This window comes from Lissotriton helveticus, chromosome 5_1 (genome assembly GCF_964261635.1).
Source record: "Lissotriton helveticus chromosome 5_1, aLisHel1.1, whole genome shotgun sequence".
In the NCBI taxonomy this organism is placed as follows: domain Eukaryota; kingdom Metazoa; phylum Chordata; class Amphibia; order Caudata; family Salamandridae; genus Lissotriton; species Lissotriton helveticus.
The window spans coordinates 594334921-594353890 of NC_136065.1; the positions used below are offsets into that span (position 1 = coordinate 594334921).

At 46.1% G+C, this 18970-nt stretch overlaps 1 protein-coding gene across 2 annotated transcripts in view; it reads left to right on the forward strand.

The window, feature by feature from the left end:
* The first annotated feature begins 11570 nt into the window (after positions 1–11570).
* The window catches only part of PLAC9 (placenta associated 9), a 192014-nt gene continuing 184614 nt past the window's right edge, over positions 11571–18970 (forward strand). The window contains exon 1 of one of the 2 annotated variants that reach the window (XM_078641020.1): positions 11571–11920. In XM_078641020.1, the coding sequence (XP_078497146.1) occupies positions 11863–11920 (58 nt within the window). In that variant the 5' untranslated portion in view covers positions 11571–11862. Of the gene's footprint in view, positions 11921–11958; positions 12074–18970 lie in introns of those variants that run through there. The other variant, XM_078641021.1, reaches the window with a different exon arrangement.

Sequence of the window (18970 nt, forward strand, 5' to 3'; positions counted from 1 at the left end):
TAGTAGGCTTCAAACTGAAAAGGGCACCTTAGCAGCACCCCCACATCACATTTTCGAAGACATTAGCTATCTGTTTAAAAAACTGAAATGACTTTGTGTTTGGCCCCTGTCCTAAATATTTTGTGGAACAGTTCACATTTCTGGAATAATTTTCCATTTTCTGGTACTCAAAGGTTTCCACCAATTGAGCTAGCAGAGGCTCCGCTGTCAGAAACATGGAGGTTACATGACTTTGAAAATAGCATGGAAACCACAAGTTTGGCGAGTAGAGTTCTCTGCCAAGTGTGGCAGAGTATCCTCTACACCAAACTCTAAATACAGCACTTTGTTCCCATCTGTGGTGGCCATCCGATGCATTTATGTCTGGGATATACTGTGCTATGAGTATTTTTTCAATAATGATGCTCTCAAATAGGGCTTCATTTAAAAATAATAATACATGAATAAATAATAAGTGTTGGGCCCAAAGTTTTTCTTAGGAACTAGCTGCTGATGCTGCTTAATGCCAACAGTGCTAAATATCAAGGCTGCATATTCTTGATTTCACTGCATGCCTCTTTCTTCCACCTTCCTACACTTCCTGTCTTTTTTAGGTCTCGCCTAGCGTTGCAGCGCGCATGCGCTGCACGCTCCGCCAGACATATTTGTTAGAGAGGAGATTTCAGAAGCGGGCTTGAAGCCCTGCCCCTCATTTTCATTGGATGGCGTAATCGTTTATGGTAAATGGTGGCTTCTGATTGAAAATTAGGCTTCTTTGTTACTGCCCTTTCTCCTTTTGGGACGGCCCATCTGGACTGGATCGTTTGCTTCACGGTTGTTGTGAAGCAATTTCTTATCTAAAGGAGGCGTCTTATATAAACAAGCCGTGAAGCAAAGGATCCAGTCCAGATGGGCCGTCCCAAAAGAAGACAGGGCAGTAGCAAAGAATCACTGGCAGTGACCATAGGCATATTGCTCTGTGTTTCCCTCATATTAAACAGTCTTCCACGAAAGCGCTGATGAAAGATGATAACCAGAGTTTGGGTAGAACAGTCCTGTAAAGATGCTGGTTTGGACAGTGACGTCAGAGATCTTATTACAACATTACTGTATTTTGATGTGGAAATTATAAATTATCGCGTACGTCCCAATACAAAATACTCCATATTCTTAATCGCCCTCGGCATTCTAACAATATTCGGCCCTCTTCACTCAGCCCCGTGGCGTATTTCTTACCTCCTCCAATGCATCTCCGGACAGATTCAGTCTACCGTCGACTTGATGGACAGGTAGAGTCTACAAGCCTCTCATTACACACATTGTCCCCAGAATCAGGCATCGCTCTAAAACTCACTCCCACGCTCTATGGTTCCTGTTAACTTTCCATGTAGTCCATTCACTCGATTGCGCTACCGGAAGTGTCTTTCTGACAGTAGGTTGGAGTCTCATCGGAAATACAGAAGCTCTTCTTCTGGCTTTGCTTTCCCCTGTTCAGACTGCAGCCGGCTCCAGTGGTATAAAGGAGGTGCAAGCGCAAGACTGCAGCCGGCTCCAGTGGTATAAAGGAGGTGCAAGCGCAAGACTGCAGCCGGCTCCAATGGTCAAAAGGAGATGCAAGCGCAGATGAAATGACGGTGAAGAGAAAAGCAGAGGTGATGATCCCTGCCGAGGAGAGCGATTGGCTGCTCATCAGGCCGCTCTGAGTGAGGCACCAACAGGGGGATGTCAGCAGCTGAAGGGGCATTAAAAACAGTAGCTGATAAGAGGCTCATTAGCAGCTCATAATTGCATGCCTGTAACCAGAGGCTTTGTGCATAATTTGACGTATTGAAGCCTGTGTATGTACCATTTTCTTAAAACATAAACAACAAGGCTCTGCAGTCACTCTTCTATCAGTTGTGAGTACAGCTACACTTGTTTCATTAGGCAGTCATATTTGCTTTTAGTTTAGTGGCCACCATCTATCTAGGTCTGTAAATATCAGAATTCTAATTGTATTTAAACTGCATTTACTACCCCTGACGAGTTCCAACCGGTATTTTGGTGTCTCTTTGAGCTTTCTGTTATTGTATCCAGATATATAACACAACAATTGACATACACCGAAAACCAGCCCAGACTATTGGGTTTCTTAATGTTTACTAGCTGTTTAAGATAAGAATAACAACAATGATTTTGTTGTAAATATTGAATATATTCTGAAATTGTGAGGCAGTAAATTAAAAATTACAGAGGCCTGTCGAAGGGGTAGTGATCTTCAGAGTTTCTGTCACTCCTGTTAAGTTTACTCTAGCTCTTTCCTCTTCGGCACCCTCTTTTCACTTTCTCCTGAATGTAATTTCTCGTTTCATCACCCCCCCCCCCCAAGCACTGCAGTGCGCACAGGAAGACAGGCTGTGCCTTGACAGGACTTTTGTCCTAGAGGCGGGCTCTGATGTTGTAAGGTAATACGCAGGCACTGGGCTATCTGGCTCAAGCTGTCTCTCTGCCATTCCCTCAGGTGATATATGATGAGAGGCCCTCTGTTGGACTCTGTTTACCCTGCCTGGTGATATTTCAAACTCCTGCCGAGTTACCTGACATTGGACGCTGAGAGGCTGGGATTGCACTGGGAAGTTCCTGACTGCGAGGAGCTAAAGCGGGCGCCCGGGACTGCGAGGACCAGCATTCTCCCTTCCATCCACAGCTGGTGCCTCTTCCCGGGCGTGCTCCGCCTTCATCCACCGCTTCATTACTGCTCGCGGCCCCCGCTTCGCGGGAGCCGCTCGCAGCAGTTGCCTGATTCTTGGACTCTGTTTACCCTGCCTGGTGATATTTCAAACTCCTGCCGAGTTACCTAACATTGGACGCCGAGAGGCTGGGAGAGCGGGCGCCCGGGACTGCGAGGACCAGCATTCTCCCTTCCATCCACAGCTGGTGCCTCTTCCCGGGCGTGCTCCACCTTCTCCTCTTTTTGTACTTAATTGAATTCCCAACGCGCATCGCGGGACGCGCGCGGGACTCAGCCGGGGCTAAGCCCGGGCAAAGGGCGGGCCGTTTGTGGCCGTTAGAGGCCGGGAGATTCCGGACCGGTCCACCCCCCTAAGTGTTTGCTCAGCAGGACACCCTAATTCTACAATTTGCCTGGTTCCCGCGAAGTACGGTGTTGTTGAATATGGCAACCAGGGAAACAAAAAGCAAAGCGGCCAATCTGGTAACAGGTACCCTGGACAGTTTCCTTGTTAAGGCAAATACTGTGGTAAATAAGGGTCTTACAGCCCTAGAAAAACAATTAGCAGAAGGGCTGGAAAGCTCGCACCTAGTTTCCCCAGGGTCATCTATGAATGTTAGATCCCTAGAGTTGCTGGATGCTACCCATTTATCTCTTATGGATAGCATCGATCAAACAATAGAGTCAGTGCTGCAGCAGTTGAGGACACCATCTATCTCACAAAGGGATCGAGACTCAGTCCATACCATCCATGAGTCGACGTCTCCCCCAATATCCCTTATAGTCTCAACTCGGGAAGAGGGGGATGTCTCTACTGCAGCACATCATAGGGGTCTTCGGGAGGGTGCGGTTCCGAAAAGGAAAAGACCGAGGCTGTCCAAAGGTGCTAAGAGGGCCAAAGTAGATTACATTGCAGACACCGTTGGTAACAGCACGGATGTCTCAGGAACATCTTCTGCCGTGATCGCCACCGAAACGGCGAGCCCTTTACACCCTGTCCATAACCACATACCTCCGCATACTGGCCCGTTCATTTTTGGAGGGGGACTCTCTAACACCTCGGATCACATTATTTGCTCTTTTACTGACATCATTAAAAATCTGTTGGACCCCCTGTCGGTTAAACTCGACTGTATTGAGGCTAGACTTTTAGTCATAGAAAAATTAAGTGGGGGTAGGGTGGACCAGCAAGGGTTGCGATCAAGTACTAATGGAGTAAATGGGACAAATAGTGGGATTTCCCTTCCGCCTAGTGCTTCTACTGCTGTGATTCCAACTCTGCCCACTTCCTCCCTCATGGCGAACGTCCCCATAGCTACCCCATCCCAATCCGTCCCATTACCTCTCCCTAGGCAACTCCCTCCGGTGCCTCTTGTTAGGAAGTCGAGAATGCCCACTCCGGCTACCACAAAGAGGCAGGAGAGAGTGCCCAATGTAACGTCTGACCGCCCTAACCGGATTAGCAATAGCCATAACCGGCAAATAGCAGTTAACTTGCCTCCAGAGGCGGCGGCTTATACTGTAATCCTGATTGGGGTACCTGAGCTCTCTAGCAACGTGGTGGAATCTTTTGACTCCCTACGTAACAAAGTTATCAGCCGGTTAAATGTCCACAGGCCCCTACCACCTAATCTGAGAGGAGAAGTATTGATGGTTAGGAGGGTCCCATGGGTTGGGTACACTGTTAAGAAAAAGGGGGGAGACTGTATCCTTGTAAGCTTTAGGAATTCCCAGATTGTGCCCCACATATGCAATTGGCTCGGGAGTTCAGGGAACACATCTATAGAATTGGTCCCGCTGTCGTTTTTTTATCCTAGTGGCGGAGATTCGACCTTGGGGGAAGACGACGGCTGGACCAGGGTGGGATTTGCCATTGATGAGTCAAGGTATAGGCCCCCTCGTCATGATACTTCTGCCTATAGCAATTATGTTCACTCTAATAGATACAGCTGCCTTGACCAGGTTGACTGACTCCCGATGGATGCATGTGATGGGGATATTGAAGGGGTAGTTTCCGATACTGCTTCGCTGGGAACAGGGACAGTTGCTATTGTTAACACCAATTATGACCCTGTCGCACCACTATTGGAGAGTACAACTACCACTAGTACCCAGGGTTATCCTGCCAATCTATCCCCGAGATCACTCCATTGTAACTTAACACCTCAAGCTCCAACTGATCTGGGAGCCCCTGTGGGGCGAGTATTACCGGATAGGTCTGCATTACCATCTATAGATAACGCTGCTGAGAGGACGAGGGGAATGGCATTTAATACACCCTTAGGATCCTTGAAGGTCCTTTCCTGGAATGTTGCAAGCATTGCCAACAAATTAGATTCTAATGATTGGGATTCTCTAGTAGGCAGCAATGATATCTGTCTCTTTCAAGAGACTTGGGCTAGGGAACCCTTTCCCAGGGCAGGTTACGCAACCTTCTACATCCATGCCAAGTGGAATGGTAGAGGGAGGCCTTCGGGTGGACTCGCTATCTGGGTGGCCAGTCATATTGGCTGTAGAGCGGAGATAATACCAACTTTCTCGGAGGACATTCAATGTGTTCTTCTTAAATGGCCAAACGCCTTCAACTTGGCGATTGTCAATGTGTACTCGCGCCCAGTTAGTGCGTCCATGGAATCACCCACCTTGGATGATTTATCTTCATTTTTGGGGACACTTCAACTGCCACTTCGAACCACTGAATGGTTTGAAGGAGGGTGCCCTAACTGCTGAAGACGATTATTGGGGGATTCCTCCCTGCCATTCCCCTAATCCAAAATCATGGTCCCCTCTAGCGGTGCAGATTATGTCCTTAACCTTGAATTTCGCCCTGAGGGCATGTAATGGGCGTACTCCATCTGATACCCCTTCGTTGTGTACCTTTAATAGGAAGGACCACGAATCGCGCCTGGACTACATTTTTGTAGATACAGGCATGTGGTCCAAGGTCCAGGACTTCAGGGTAATAGAAAGATCAGATAGTGACCATAATGCCCTCTGTTTAGATATGGTTCACCCTGCCCCCGAAGCCGGGTCGCCACCTACAGACTCAAGTGAAGACTCAGGGAATCTGGTCTAATGCAACAACAGACGTAGGGTAAGATGGGGGAAATTGGTAAGCTCAACAGAGCGCATTACAAAAATCTACCAACTGGCACTCCCAAAGTTAGTCGAAATGGACGGTTTAATTAACAAACCTATACCCACTGATTTTAATGAGAAATTAGCCCAAATTCATACAGATTTAGTGGGAATTTTAGGAGAGGTTTTTTACCCGGTGGTGGTGACCAGGAAGAAGAGGACTCCAACCTCAGCTTGGTACAACTCCACTTGCAAAAAGATAAAAACCGAGCTGATCTTTATGATAAAGTCCGGCACCAACAAGGACAAGGTAGTTGAGCTGAGACGTAAATATAGGGAAGCCATCGCCCAGGCAAAGTCGGAATGGGATTGGGAAAGATGGCAGGACCTATCTCTGGCACTGGAAACCAGGGACTCTAGAAAATTCTGGTCTCTGGTCCATACAGGTACAGGCGAACCAAAATCAGCAGTGGAGCATAACATCGCTGCCTCCGTATGGGAATCCCATTTCAGCAAATTGTATCAAGACATTCCTGAAACTGCCAATGAGGTGGCCCTTGACACTACATCTGAGTCCGCAGACAAATTAGAATTCACACTGGGTGAGGTAGTAAACGCCATGGAGAGATTGGCGCTGGGGAAGGCCCCGGGACTTGACAGACTCCCTGGAGATTTGTTTAGATACCATCCAGAGATCTGGGGCCCGTATTTCTTAATTATATTTAATTCTATCTTGGGAGGGATGGAGATCCCCTGTACTTGGCTGGGGGCAGAGATAGTACCGATTTTCAAAAAGGGCTCTCCTCTGCTCCCAGCCAACTACAGGCCGATCAGCCTTATAGATGTACCCCAAAAACTTTTTGCTCGCATTCTCCTGGACCATCTTCTTGACTGGATGGAGGACAATGCGATCCTTAGTCCCCTCCAGGCGGGCTTCAGGAAAAACACGTCCACCATGGATCAGATTTTCCGTCTCGTCCTTCTTTACTGGAAAACAGTGAGGATTGAGGGGGGGAGTCTGTACATGGTGTTTGTGGACCTGAGGTCCGCATTTGATTTGGTTCCCCGCAAGAAATTATGGAAGGTCCTTAAGGACTTGGGCGTTCCACCACAACTGCTACAGGCTATAATTAGGCTCCACAAAGGTAATTTTGCCCAGGTTAGGTGTGGGAGGGATGGAGCGTTGTCTTCTAGGTTTCCAGTTCTCAGAGGGGTAAGACAGGGTTGCGTTCTCGCGCCGACCCTGTTTTGCCTCTTCGTTAAGTGTCATATTCCATCTTGACAATGTCAGGGAAAACGACGCTCCTTGGTTGGCAGGCAGGAGGGTTCCGGCTATTATGTTTGCCGATGATACCCTCCTGCTCTCCAAATCCCCGATGGGGATCCAACGGATACTGGATGGGTTTGGGGATTTCTGCAGGGCGCATGGCCTGGAGATCAAGGCAGAAAAAAACTAATTCATGGTATTCAACCCCTCCACTACAACTAGGCCCAATCCAACCCTGGAATCCGAAAGGCTGGAAAGGGTAAGAACGTTTGAGTATCTGGGGGTAACTTTACACGAAAACTTATCATGGGGTCCACAGATAGCTAGATCCTTTTAAAGTTATCCCAAATGGTTGGGGCAATTCTGAAGGTCGCGAATTCGTTGACCTTTAAACCCATCAGTCCAGCCCTGGAGATGTACAAAACCCAAGCCAAAGCAGCCTCATCCTATGGTAGTGAGCTGTGGGGCCATAAGGCCAGGACATAACTTGTCAAGGTAGAAAATAATTTCCTTAGACGCCTCTTGGCTCTTCCCCAAGGCACACCCTTGCTACCTTTGAGATTAGACCTGGGGCTCCCTTCCATAGGGGATGAATTGGCATTAAAACCACTGAGGTTTTGGCACAGGCTCTGGTCTACTGGTGAACTTGCCCACTACAGGGAAGATCTCAAGCATGTTTTGAACCTTAACCATCGTGACAGAATTCCGTGGCTGGCTTACATCAAACGAGAATTCTATCGCTTGGGACTTCCTGAGTTGTGGGAGGTTCCTGAAAGAGGTTGTCAAGGGGTGGCACGCAAAAGGCTTGTTGAGATCTTTAAGGACAAAAGCCTAGTTTCGCTTGTGTGTGCGTCCAAAGTTGGCACCCTAACTGAACAATTTTTGAACACCAAAAATTATTTTTACTTTGAAGGTTTTGTGGACATTATATTTCCTATTTTAGCAAGGAAACTGTTCATTCAATGGAGGCTAGGCACCCTGCCCCTTAAAACTTTTACTAGCAAATGGACAGCATTGGACGATAAAATCTGTCCTGGGTGCAGTGAGAATGAGGAGGACGAACCACATGTGTTGTTTTTTTGCCCTGCCTACACTAGACCGAGGAAATATTGGCTAGTGCCACTGTGTAGGAACTTGGGCATTAGAAACTACTTACATTCATACAGAATTCTGAAGACAAGTACCCTGCACTATATAGTTTTTGCAGTTGCCAAGTATTTAATGGCCATGTGGCAGATAAGGGGAAAAATATTAAAAAATTGATCTTCTGTTAAAACGTGCTATGAAATGTAATGAAATAGTTAATTGCCTCCTCATGCCTAGATCCTACAGGGAATTGAACTAGCCGTGTAATGTGCCCTGCCTTGTTTTTATTGTATGCTTGATGTGTTTTAAATGTTTTTAATGAATCTTTTATGGTCTCAAATGGCCGAAATAAAGAATTTTTGGATTGGAAATGTCCTTTCCAGACTTGCTGGAAGATGTGCGTTTCTCTTCTGCACATGTTACGAACGTGCACCATCATCCTCTCCCAACATGCCTGGGTGGATGCGTTCACCCTTAACCCCTGGGTATGCTCATGGTGATAGATCATCGGTTGTGTATCTGTTATGCTGATTGGTTTGTGGGTGGTTCTTCTGCACATGCGCAGGGTATTTGAGCTGTGCATTCCTCACCTTTCCGTGTTAAGCGGTTGTGCATAATTTTGTGGGTATACTCATTGTGATGCAGATGTGTGTTTCTCCTACGGACAAGCTCATAGTGATGGACATGTCTCCCACACACATGACATGCTCACAGGTGAGTGTTTTCACCGTTTGGTCTGCCGATTGTGATGTGAAGTGTGTGTGTGTATATATATATATATATATATATTAAACACACAACAGGTAAGCCACACGAAGAGAAGCCTCAAGAAGTTGGTAAATGTTCGCATTTATTGTTTCCACAGCTAGCCAGCAGACAGTCAAAACCCTTGCAGTCTTCAGTAAATTAAATCAGCCTGACGCGTTTCAGGAACTCTGTCCTTTCATCAGAGGCATGTTCAGAAAGATTACGAAGCAGTTTGTGGGCGCGCACATTCATTGATTAATAGTACCTGCCTCAGTGGGCGTGGTTTTCCGCTAGGCCTTCTGGTCCTAGTAGTGCGTGTACCATATTCCCCAGGTGGGGCACTTGTAATCCCTCAGTTTTGGAACAGTTTTCATCCAAGTGGAAAAAGAACTTGCACTGGAAGCCGTCTGCCCTGCTTTGTAGCTGTGAAATCATGCCCAAGACAGCACCACCTGAATTGGCGCCGCACAGCTACAAAGCAGGGCAGACGGCTTCCAGTGCAAGTTCTTTTTCCACTTGGATGAAAACTGTTCCAAAACTGAGGGATTACAAGTGCCCCACCTGGGGAATATGGTACACGCACTACTAGGACCAGAAGGCCTAGCGGAAAACCACGCCCACTGAGGCAGGTACTATTAATCAATGAATGTGCGCGCCCACAAACTGCTTCGTTATCTTTCTGAACATGCCTCTGATGAAAGGACAGAGTTCCTGAAACGCGTCAGGCTGATTTAATTTACTGAAGACTGCAAGGGTTTTGACTGTCTGCTGGCTAGCTGTGGAAACAATAAATGCGAACATTTACCAACTTCTTGAGGCTTCTCTTCGTGTGGCTTACCTGTTGTGTGTTTAATATATATATATATATATATATATTATATATATATATATATGCTCCAGTGATGGATAGGCACGCGAGTCTTTGTAAATCCACTATCTTCCCGTAAAGCTCGGGGGAATCTGGGTGTCAGTGTTGTGACAAAAGTAGGTGATTTGTGTGCACGTGTCACATTCCGGCCTTCTCATAGTTATGTATAGGTGTTGTCTTGTCTGGTCATTTTTATGGTTTTGGGGATATATGTCCACTTTCCTGCCAATTTCAGTCTGTCAGGCAATCATGTTCTTTGACCAATCATGTCTAGGTAGTGGGAATTACGTATTTAAACCAGTCGATCTATAAATGGGAACACGCTGTCCTTTCTTATACTTATATCTTCAAATGTGTTGCCAAAATTCCCTTTTTACATAGATTCCAAGTGTGTGTATTTCTGCAAATCTGCTGAGCACGTGCACCTGACATGGGAATTGTGCGCCGTTCAGGGAAATCTGTTTGCAATATACCCGACGAACGCATTCAGAGTACATCATAAACTGAGAATGTGATATGAGAGCGTTGCAGACACAGGTTCATTTTACCTCACCTCGAACTGGTCAATGATAAACATAAACTCGCCGCAGCAACGTAACTCAAACATTGATTGCTCCTTTGATTGATGAATTTTGCATTGATTGCATTAGGGGTCTCTGGAAAGAGAGGATTGATTTGCGCTGTTAGGGCACTGTAACCCCATTAAAGGAAATACAGTTCTGTATGTGTCTCAAAATTTAAGTGGGGAATCCATTTAGGTTATTGGTCAGAATGCCTAAGACACCTGTACAGAAGTGCATCCTGCTCTCACAGACACCTGTACAGAAGTGCATCTTGCTCCCTCTGACACCTGTAAGAGGTGCATCTTGATACCACAGACCCCTTGTCAGAGAAGTGCATCTTGATCCTACAGACCCCTGTACAGGAGTGCATCTTGCTCCCACTAACGCCTGTAAGAGGTGCATCTTGCTCCCTCAACAGGGGGTAAAATTCTGTCATTTACAGCGCCATTTACTACGCCAATACCTCTAAATTAAGCAAATGCAAGACCTATTGCATTTCCAATGCTTGTTTTCTAACAGGTACCTTTTCATCAATCCTGTATCCCTCTGTTACTGTTTTCGTAGCTTTCTCTCCCTCCTTTTTCCGTTTTCTCTCGTCTGCTGGGTCAGACTGTTGATGAAAAGTATGTTCTACTTCCCAAAATTCAAGTTTCTGTCCCGGGTCCTCGTCCTCTGCAAACACTTGTCTCCATTTATATACGTTTTCCCATTAATTTTGTGTGATTCCGTAACACGTTATATTTTGCAACGCTGTCTTATGTTTCAGAACGTTATGCAAAAGGTTATGTCATCATGTGGGTTATGCCTACGACTTGGACCCGCACAACTTTGTTCATAATGTCGAGAGATATTGTAACAGAACACTATATAATTATTCTGACTCCCAGTGTGACATCTAGCTGACAAGAATCCAGCCGAAAATCTATCAGGTGAGGTGGCACAGAGAAACCATGTTTTATCGTTCTGCACGGGATGTCTCGGTTAGGAAGGGAGGTTGTTGTGGAGATAACAGTGCAGAACATTGTCCCTGCCACCCCCACTCTCCCCCCTCCACGGGAGAGGGAGTTGAACCCCTGTCTAGGGAAACCACCCCTCGCACTGGTCTCTAGTCAAACGACGATAACCGGCTCACATGTTCGACCCACGCCCCATCCAACCGAAGTTCTTAGACGCAGCATGTTTGAAAATCCCAGGAGGTCCTGTTTTCCGCTACAATGTTCTGCTATTTCTGACCCCTTTCTGGCATTCCACACAGACCCTGTATAAATAAGTGCATCACCAGCTCAGCGCCTGGAGACCAGCCAACAACGCCGGGTAATCGGAGCACGCGTCCGAGTTACCAATCGGAGCCAGTGGAGTGGGAAGATTTTTTGGGGGAGAGAGAGGAAAACTGCAGTTTTACGAATTGCTGGCTCGGCTGAGGAGAATTTCCGCCCCTCGCTCTCAGTGCACAGCTGGCCCGCCGCATCCAGCGCCACGCCTGAGCTCGCGAGCCGCGGGCCTCACGAGCGCTTGTTCCCGGCGTCTCGAACGTTCGAACGCACGCGCTACCTGGGCTCTCGAGATGCACGTCACCGGCGCGCTGGCGGTGCTGCTCCTCCTGCTGGAAGAAGGGTGTTTGAGTGAGTACCCCTGCACCTAGGGCCACAGCCCCTACGCTTCCCTGGCCTGGGTTTAGAAGCTAATGAAGTTCAGCGTTTATTACCTCGCATTCTGGTACTTGGAGGCCTGATGCTATGATAATACTATGAACAGGAGAATAAGACCTGGAATGGGTGAGCTTCTCACACATGCACCTGGTGCATCTGTAAACTCTGAGGTACTCGGTGGACGTTACAAAAATAGACCAGATTAAAGCAGCAAAAGTGTGCGTTAGTGTTAAATGCAGAAGGCATTTGAAAGGTGTGCACCTAATGTATTTATTGGGTTACCTTGAGGTTTTCGTAGGTTCGTGTGTTTGTGGCTAAATGTTCGTGTGTTTGTGGCTGGGAAAGACGTTGTGAGGTAGAAACAAACTCGTGGCAGATATCCCAAACTGTTCCATATCAGGCGTAGCTCATCCAGTCGTGTTTTACTACCAAATTTTCTCACGCAGGTAGTCTTGAATTTATGTGGAAAGCAAAAATGCAAGTACCAAAATGACAGATGGGCAGGGGAAGTCTGCAATAAAAGAGACAAACTGAATTACCTATATTGTACTTTAAAAGGGGCTATAATTGCAGTAGTTCCCAAACCCTCAGACCTTGAAACGGGCCCCTAACGGGCATTGTATTCATGTCCTTAGCTTTACAAGAAAAAACTGTGATCGATTGTGTAATTTCTTTTTCTACAGCATATGGTGATCTCAAGGTGTCTGTGTAAGTGCAGGTTGAGGGCGGTTGTTTATAATGGACCAGGGTTAAGATCTCTGGGGTTGAGGCTGAAGGCAGTGCAAGTTACTCATAGTGTCTTTCAGTGGGTCATAAAGGTGTTTAGAACACATGGAATGATTCTCAAAGGGCCTCCAAACTCGTGGTGGAGGTCCCGCAGTTGTGGGGGAGTCCCCGCACTCGGGGTGGAATCTCAGCAAAGTGAATTCTCATTGCGGGGATTCTGCCCTGAGTGCTAAGACTCCCCACAACTGCGGGACCTCCCCCACAAGCGTGGATGCCCTTTGTGAATCAGGCCTATGCTCATTCAATCCTTGGCCTCCTTGTTTAGCACACAGAGCAATAGCCACGTGTGGTAAATCTAATTGTGATTCCATGTGAAGGTGTCTTATTGATTGCAGTTACAGAGTGAGGAACATTGCCTCTGAACAGTGTGCAAACTGTGCCACCTGAGACTTTCTGCTGCATCAGCCTGCATGTGGTTTAAACAGTTAAGTTATCAGCATTTGCTCAGCAAAGTTCTTCCAATTGTATTTGTTCCACTTTAGCCTGGCACTTCAAATCAAAATGTGAGTGTGCTCATGTCAAATAAACAAATTGCCTTATGGCTCCCACGTTAGTTTTTTACTGGTGCCCTTCATTCAACCTTGGTTTTTTTCTGTAGTTATTGGGGTATGGTTTCATCACGTGTGATCTGTGTAGTGGCGCATGTGTTCAGTGTCCTATGTACTGATGATTTCTGCTCGGAGTATTTGCGGTGTAAACTTGTCTTATAATGAGCGAACTGTAGATTCATCTCGTTTCATGATGGTGAATTGTTGTCTATTCCCTGCTTCGATGGGTTGTGTAGTCAGGAGGCCTTTTTTGACACATATCTGGCTACATTGCTGTGTTGTGTGTGTGTGGGTGAAACAAATACATTCTATTGGTGCTCTGGGAGAAGATTGTGTGGAATGGGATATGCTTGATGGAGCGGTATCATTTTGATGGCTATATTGCTTTAGTGTACAATTTGGCTGTTGTTACAGTGGTTGTGACTATGTGTGACTACTGTGTTATACTGAATCTTTGTGTTTTCAACAATATGGCTCTGGTACTGAGCTGTGCGCCTCAGGAGATGAAAAGCCTGTGTACATACACTCTTTTCGTTGTGATTTATTTTTGTGCATCCACACTGCTGGAGCATATGGGGTTTTACAAGGTTGTTGCACTACATATAACATTGTTATATGTTCTAGTACATTTTTGCATTGCAATTTGCAATATATTTAAGTGGTACATAAACAAACAAACAAACATTATAATGTTTTCTATTATGTTATTGTCCTACACCTCGTTCATTGACAGCATGAGGGCTTTCTAAACAGGACTGTCTAAGAAGCGAATAGATGAACAGACAGACTCACTCGGAATCAAAGGAGAGGCATAAAAAACATTACTCAGACTTCTATTGTAAGCGGGACAACAGATATCTGACCACGTTGGCCACATGTAAATTGAGGGGTGTCAAAGAGCCACTCTAATCACTAATCTATATAAGACTACTACTCCAGTCTCAGGCCCTCCCTGAAAAGGAGGGAGTTTTTGGTTAAACCCTAGATCCTTTGTCAAGTTCACCCAAATGTGAAGATATCTGAGGATTATTCCTACCTGCAGCCCTAGTTAGATCATCTAGGTGAGAGTTTTTCTGAAGAGACATTCCATGATCTAGTCCATCCAAGTATTAGATTCAAGACACTCAGAAGGAGTCTGTCTAAAGATAGCATATCCGTTGCACCCAGGTGACTTTTACCCAGATGAGAAATCCCATAAATAGGGCTGTGAAAATTGAGATACAAGTACAACAGAAAATTATTTAGTCCACAAACCCTATGTTTTCTTACCCAGATTATCAGGGTGACGGTCAGCTGACTCTTCCTCTGGCCTCAGATTCCCTGATAATGCCCACCCAGATGAGAGATGCAGAGTCAGCTGAGATGTATTCATCTGAAGCAAGTACCAAATACAGACAACTTAGCAAAGTCAGACTTTCACATTTGTCATAATGAAACAGATGAGCAAATCCATTGCACAGAAGCTAACTTTTGGGGTCTACTTACAGGCCACAAACCTAACGAAGGGGAAGATTTTCACCCGACGTATGGCCAATAGAAATTGATTTTGTGATATCTATAAGGATGCAGACACATTGTCAAAAATTACTAGTGGTATAAGTTACATGCCCTGGGGGGTGGTGTCCAGGGCACCCGACCAAAAAGTAGGAAAAACTGAGACATAACACAGGTCCTGGAGCCCAGCTGGAGGAGGACTGGTACTTGCACTCTTGTGAGGTCCACCCAAGTGCTACGTATGTTTGCAGAGATAAATTCAGAAACCCATAGTCTGCATTGAGGGTGCGTTACTCCTGTAAGATGTACCTTGACGGCACAGTGGGGAACAGCAAGTGATGACTGCAGATGAAATTGGGAAGGCCTGCAAGGTGCATTGCAGTAATGGATGAGCTTGAACTGGTATAATGGGACAACAGGGAAGTTAAAGAAGACATCACACAAGAAGGAGAAGTGCAGAGATAGAACACTGGGAAGAGGATAACAGCAGGTCGAGGGCACAGGGTCTATTTAGGGAGGTAGCCAGTTTTTTTTTATTGCATGACCTCTATCACTAAACATTTGAAAAACCCTAAAATAAGTAAATGCAAAATATTTTTTACTGGCTTAAATACAGTGTTTATTAAAAAAAAAACACAACATCGTCAACAGCGAAGTCTGGTGGCATAATGGTGGCTAGCAAGAGGAGCACAGGGGGCAGAAGTGCAACACAAGACTTGAAATGAAAATTTAAAATGAGCTGCACTTCACAACGGTCAGTCAGCAGTTGAAGGACAGCCTAATTAAGCCAGGCACCTAATAGACTTTCCAGGTGTGAACACCAGCTGGAGAAATGGATTGACCAGATGGAGCTGGGAATCTTTTTCTTCTGGAGAACCTCTCTCAGGGAATTGGTATTACTTAAGAGTGCATCAGAGCACACAGTGACACAGAGCAATTCTGCATATGCTTCTGAGTACAATGCTCACTCAGTCTGCGGCCACTGCCTTTATATTCTGAATTCCATATGTGTATTTGTACATCAGTCTTTCATTTCCCTATTCCCTTCAGCTGCTCTTCCTATGTTTACTTCAGTCCTCCCCAACAACTCTTTTGTTCCTTGCAGCTTTACTTTATACTCTTTTCTCAGTCTCTAATCAATTGACAAGGCGCCCAGAAGCTACCATAAGCAGATATGATGACGCCATCCAAAACACCCAAACTAAATACTTTGAATTTGGGGTTAGCGCCTTAGGGTTACCGCCTCTCTGCAAGTGGCTGGAATGTAAAGTTTTCTATCCTGTGCTTTTCCTTTACACGTTGTTGCTCTGGATGCTCTAGTGCTTTAGGATTAGTGGAAGCAGAACAAGGATACAACTCCCACAATGTACTTGGCTAGCAAATGAGAGTCAAGGACTGGAAACGTGTTGCCTTGACAACACAGAATGAAAGTGGCAACTTTATTTACAATTTTCCATCTGCACCCTCCAACCTGTGCCCAGCCACTCCTTTCCCTGTGTTTCACCTGCTCTCTATTGACGGGCTAGTGACTAGTGGGCCCACTCCAGGAATCTCTGCTTGATGCCCCGGTCACAGGTTCAAATCCTGATAGGTTCACTCATCCTTTCATCTTTCAAAGTTGATAAAATGAGCACCATTGAGTTGGGTAAAAATAATCATCTGAAATTCATCACCAAGATCCACAGGAGCGAATGTGGGCTTTACAAATGCACAATATGGGTCTATTTTCCACCCCTGTCTGGCGTGATCGGCATCTATACTACCACCCACCCCGTGAGGATCTCATCTTCCCTTCTCTTCTCTCTCTTTCGTAATAAAGCGCTTTGAAGAGGCTAAATAGTGATATATGAGAAAACACCATACTGTGAAAACAAATAAACGTGTGCCTTGGATCTGAAGAGGTGGAGTGGCTCTGCCCCAGAATATTTCAGAAATCTAATATGTTTATGCAATTGTGATATATCATATTGGAGCGTCGAACAGTTCTTTATTTTATGGTTTTTATATCTACGGTACGTGTTCTGCCTTTAGTATGAACGTGCAGCACTTTCAGGGTTCAGGTACGTTCACACCTTGGGGTTCAGGATTCTATCACAGACCGTGGGTACAGACAACATGCTGCTTTTGTAGGTAATATTAGTTAGTAGGACATGGTGTGTTTAGCCAGAGGTCTTTATCAATTTGAATATATACAACTATTTTTTTGTCACGTTAAGTGTGTTTTATTGTTATAGAGAGTAGGGGGAGGCAGGAGAGAAGGAAAGGTGGGGTCAGTGCGAGGAAAGGACAAGATGGCAGAAATGAGGAAAAACTGCTGTGCTTGGAGTGCTCTTCTTCAAGTCATAAGTATCACATTGAACAGAGCAATATTACATGTAGGGTGGATGGCCTGAGGTATTTTAGCAGCAAGTAGGAAGGGCTGGAGCAGTGGAGATGTTGGGGAGAGCAAGGTGTCAAGGTGTCATAAGAGGTAAAAGTTAGACGTGGGGGTGCCTGGTCTGACTTCTTTTGATGATGACAAATAAGCTCCGGTCCCCACAAATAAGTATTTGTGCCCACCACTGTGAACCACCAGGACAAATCAGCGAGTGGCAGTAGCCGAAAGCCCACCTCCTCTTTCACACAGAGCCTGCTCACTTGGTACCAGCACCCACCCCCTTTCTCACGTTGCCCTTTGTGGCCGCCAGCCTCTCTCCAGTGATTGCCATGAGTGACTTGTGGCGTGCCAGTTGGATGTACGACGTTACAACGCGTACTTTTACAACGCGTGCCGTTACTACGCAACTTTTACAACGCAAGTCGTTACAACGATTTGCGTTGGGGGGCGCTGGATAGTAAATATTTTAATTTACTATTCCAACTCCAGTCCCCGTGGATAGTAGGGAAGGAGTTGGATAGTAAATTAAACTATTTACTATCCTGGAGCGCCCCCCCAGCGCAAGTCGTTGTAACGACTTGCGTTGTAAAAGTTGCGTGGTAACAGTACCGCGTTGTAAAATCTTCGTTGTAAAGGTTGTTCCCTGTGTCAGTTGGTTGATCTGGTGGGAATGAGATGTATCCAGGGTTGAACATGTGAATAAATACTTGTTGAATTGTCATTGATTTCCAGAGACCACTGTCTTAGCACCAGCGCATTCCATGCACTTCACCAGAGTCATTCGTTACTGACAAGCATGCATCTCTCACAAGTTCTGCTTGGACAAATGTTTGGATGCCTTAAAAGTTAGTGACTTAGAGAAGAGAACATTAGGTAAACATGCACTGAGGGATTTCAATCCCAAAACATGGTGGCCTTCCATACATCAATGGTAGGAGTGGGTGAGCCATGAAGGCTTGACGCAGGCTCAAGCTAGAAACATACCTCATGGACCACCTGAACCTCGAGTCAAAAAACGAGCTGTACCTTCATGTGGCTTGTACTGCTCAGACGCTTTCCTCTGTCACAACGATTCAGAAAAGGGGGTGGTGATGAACAGAGTGTCTGAATTAAGCAGACCACTCTTACCCAGTCCAACGATCAGGGCTTGATCCATCACCGTTATTTAGCTCACTGCCCCATCCCAGCTCAGAACCTGGCTATATGCAAATTAGTCTGTCCCTGGCCCAGTGCATCATGGGAACAGGGCAGACCAAACTACCAAGCCAATTCTTCACCAGAAAGGATACAAGCTACCGGGGACCGGTTTCTGGCATTTCAGCCTCGTCGGCCCGGCTTGCTTGAATCCTGATGGAGCAGTGAGCAAGGGACTCATGTCTGAGTATACCCTGCCACACCTATAGTGGCCAAAAACGATTCAGAAAAGGGGGTGGTGATGAACAGAGTGTCTGAATTAAGCAGACCACTCTTACCCAGTCCAACGATCAGGGCTTGATCCATCACCGTTATTTAGCTCACTGCCCCATCCCAGCTCAGAACCTGGCTATATGCAAATTAGTCTGTCCCTGGCCCAGTGCATCATGGGAACAGGGCAGACCAAACTACCAAGCCAATTCTTCACCAGAAAGGATACAAGCTACCGGGGACCGGTTTCTGGCATTTCAGCCTCGTCGGCCCGGCTTGCTTGAATCCTGATGGAGCAGTGAGCAAGGGACTCATGTCTGAGTATACCCTGCCAAATGGCAGAAACCGGTCCCCGGAAGCTTGTTTCCTTCCCAGTGTAAGAATTGGCTTTTGTAGTCTGGTCTGCCCTGTTCC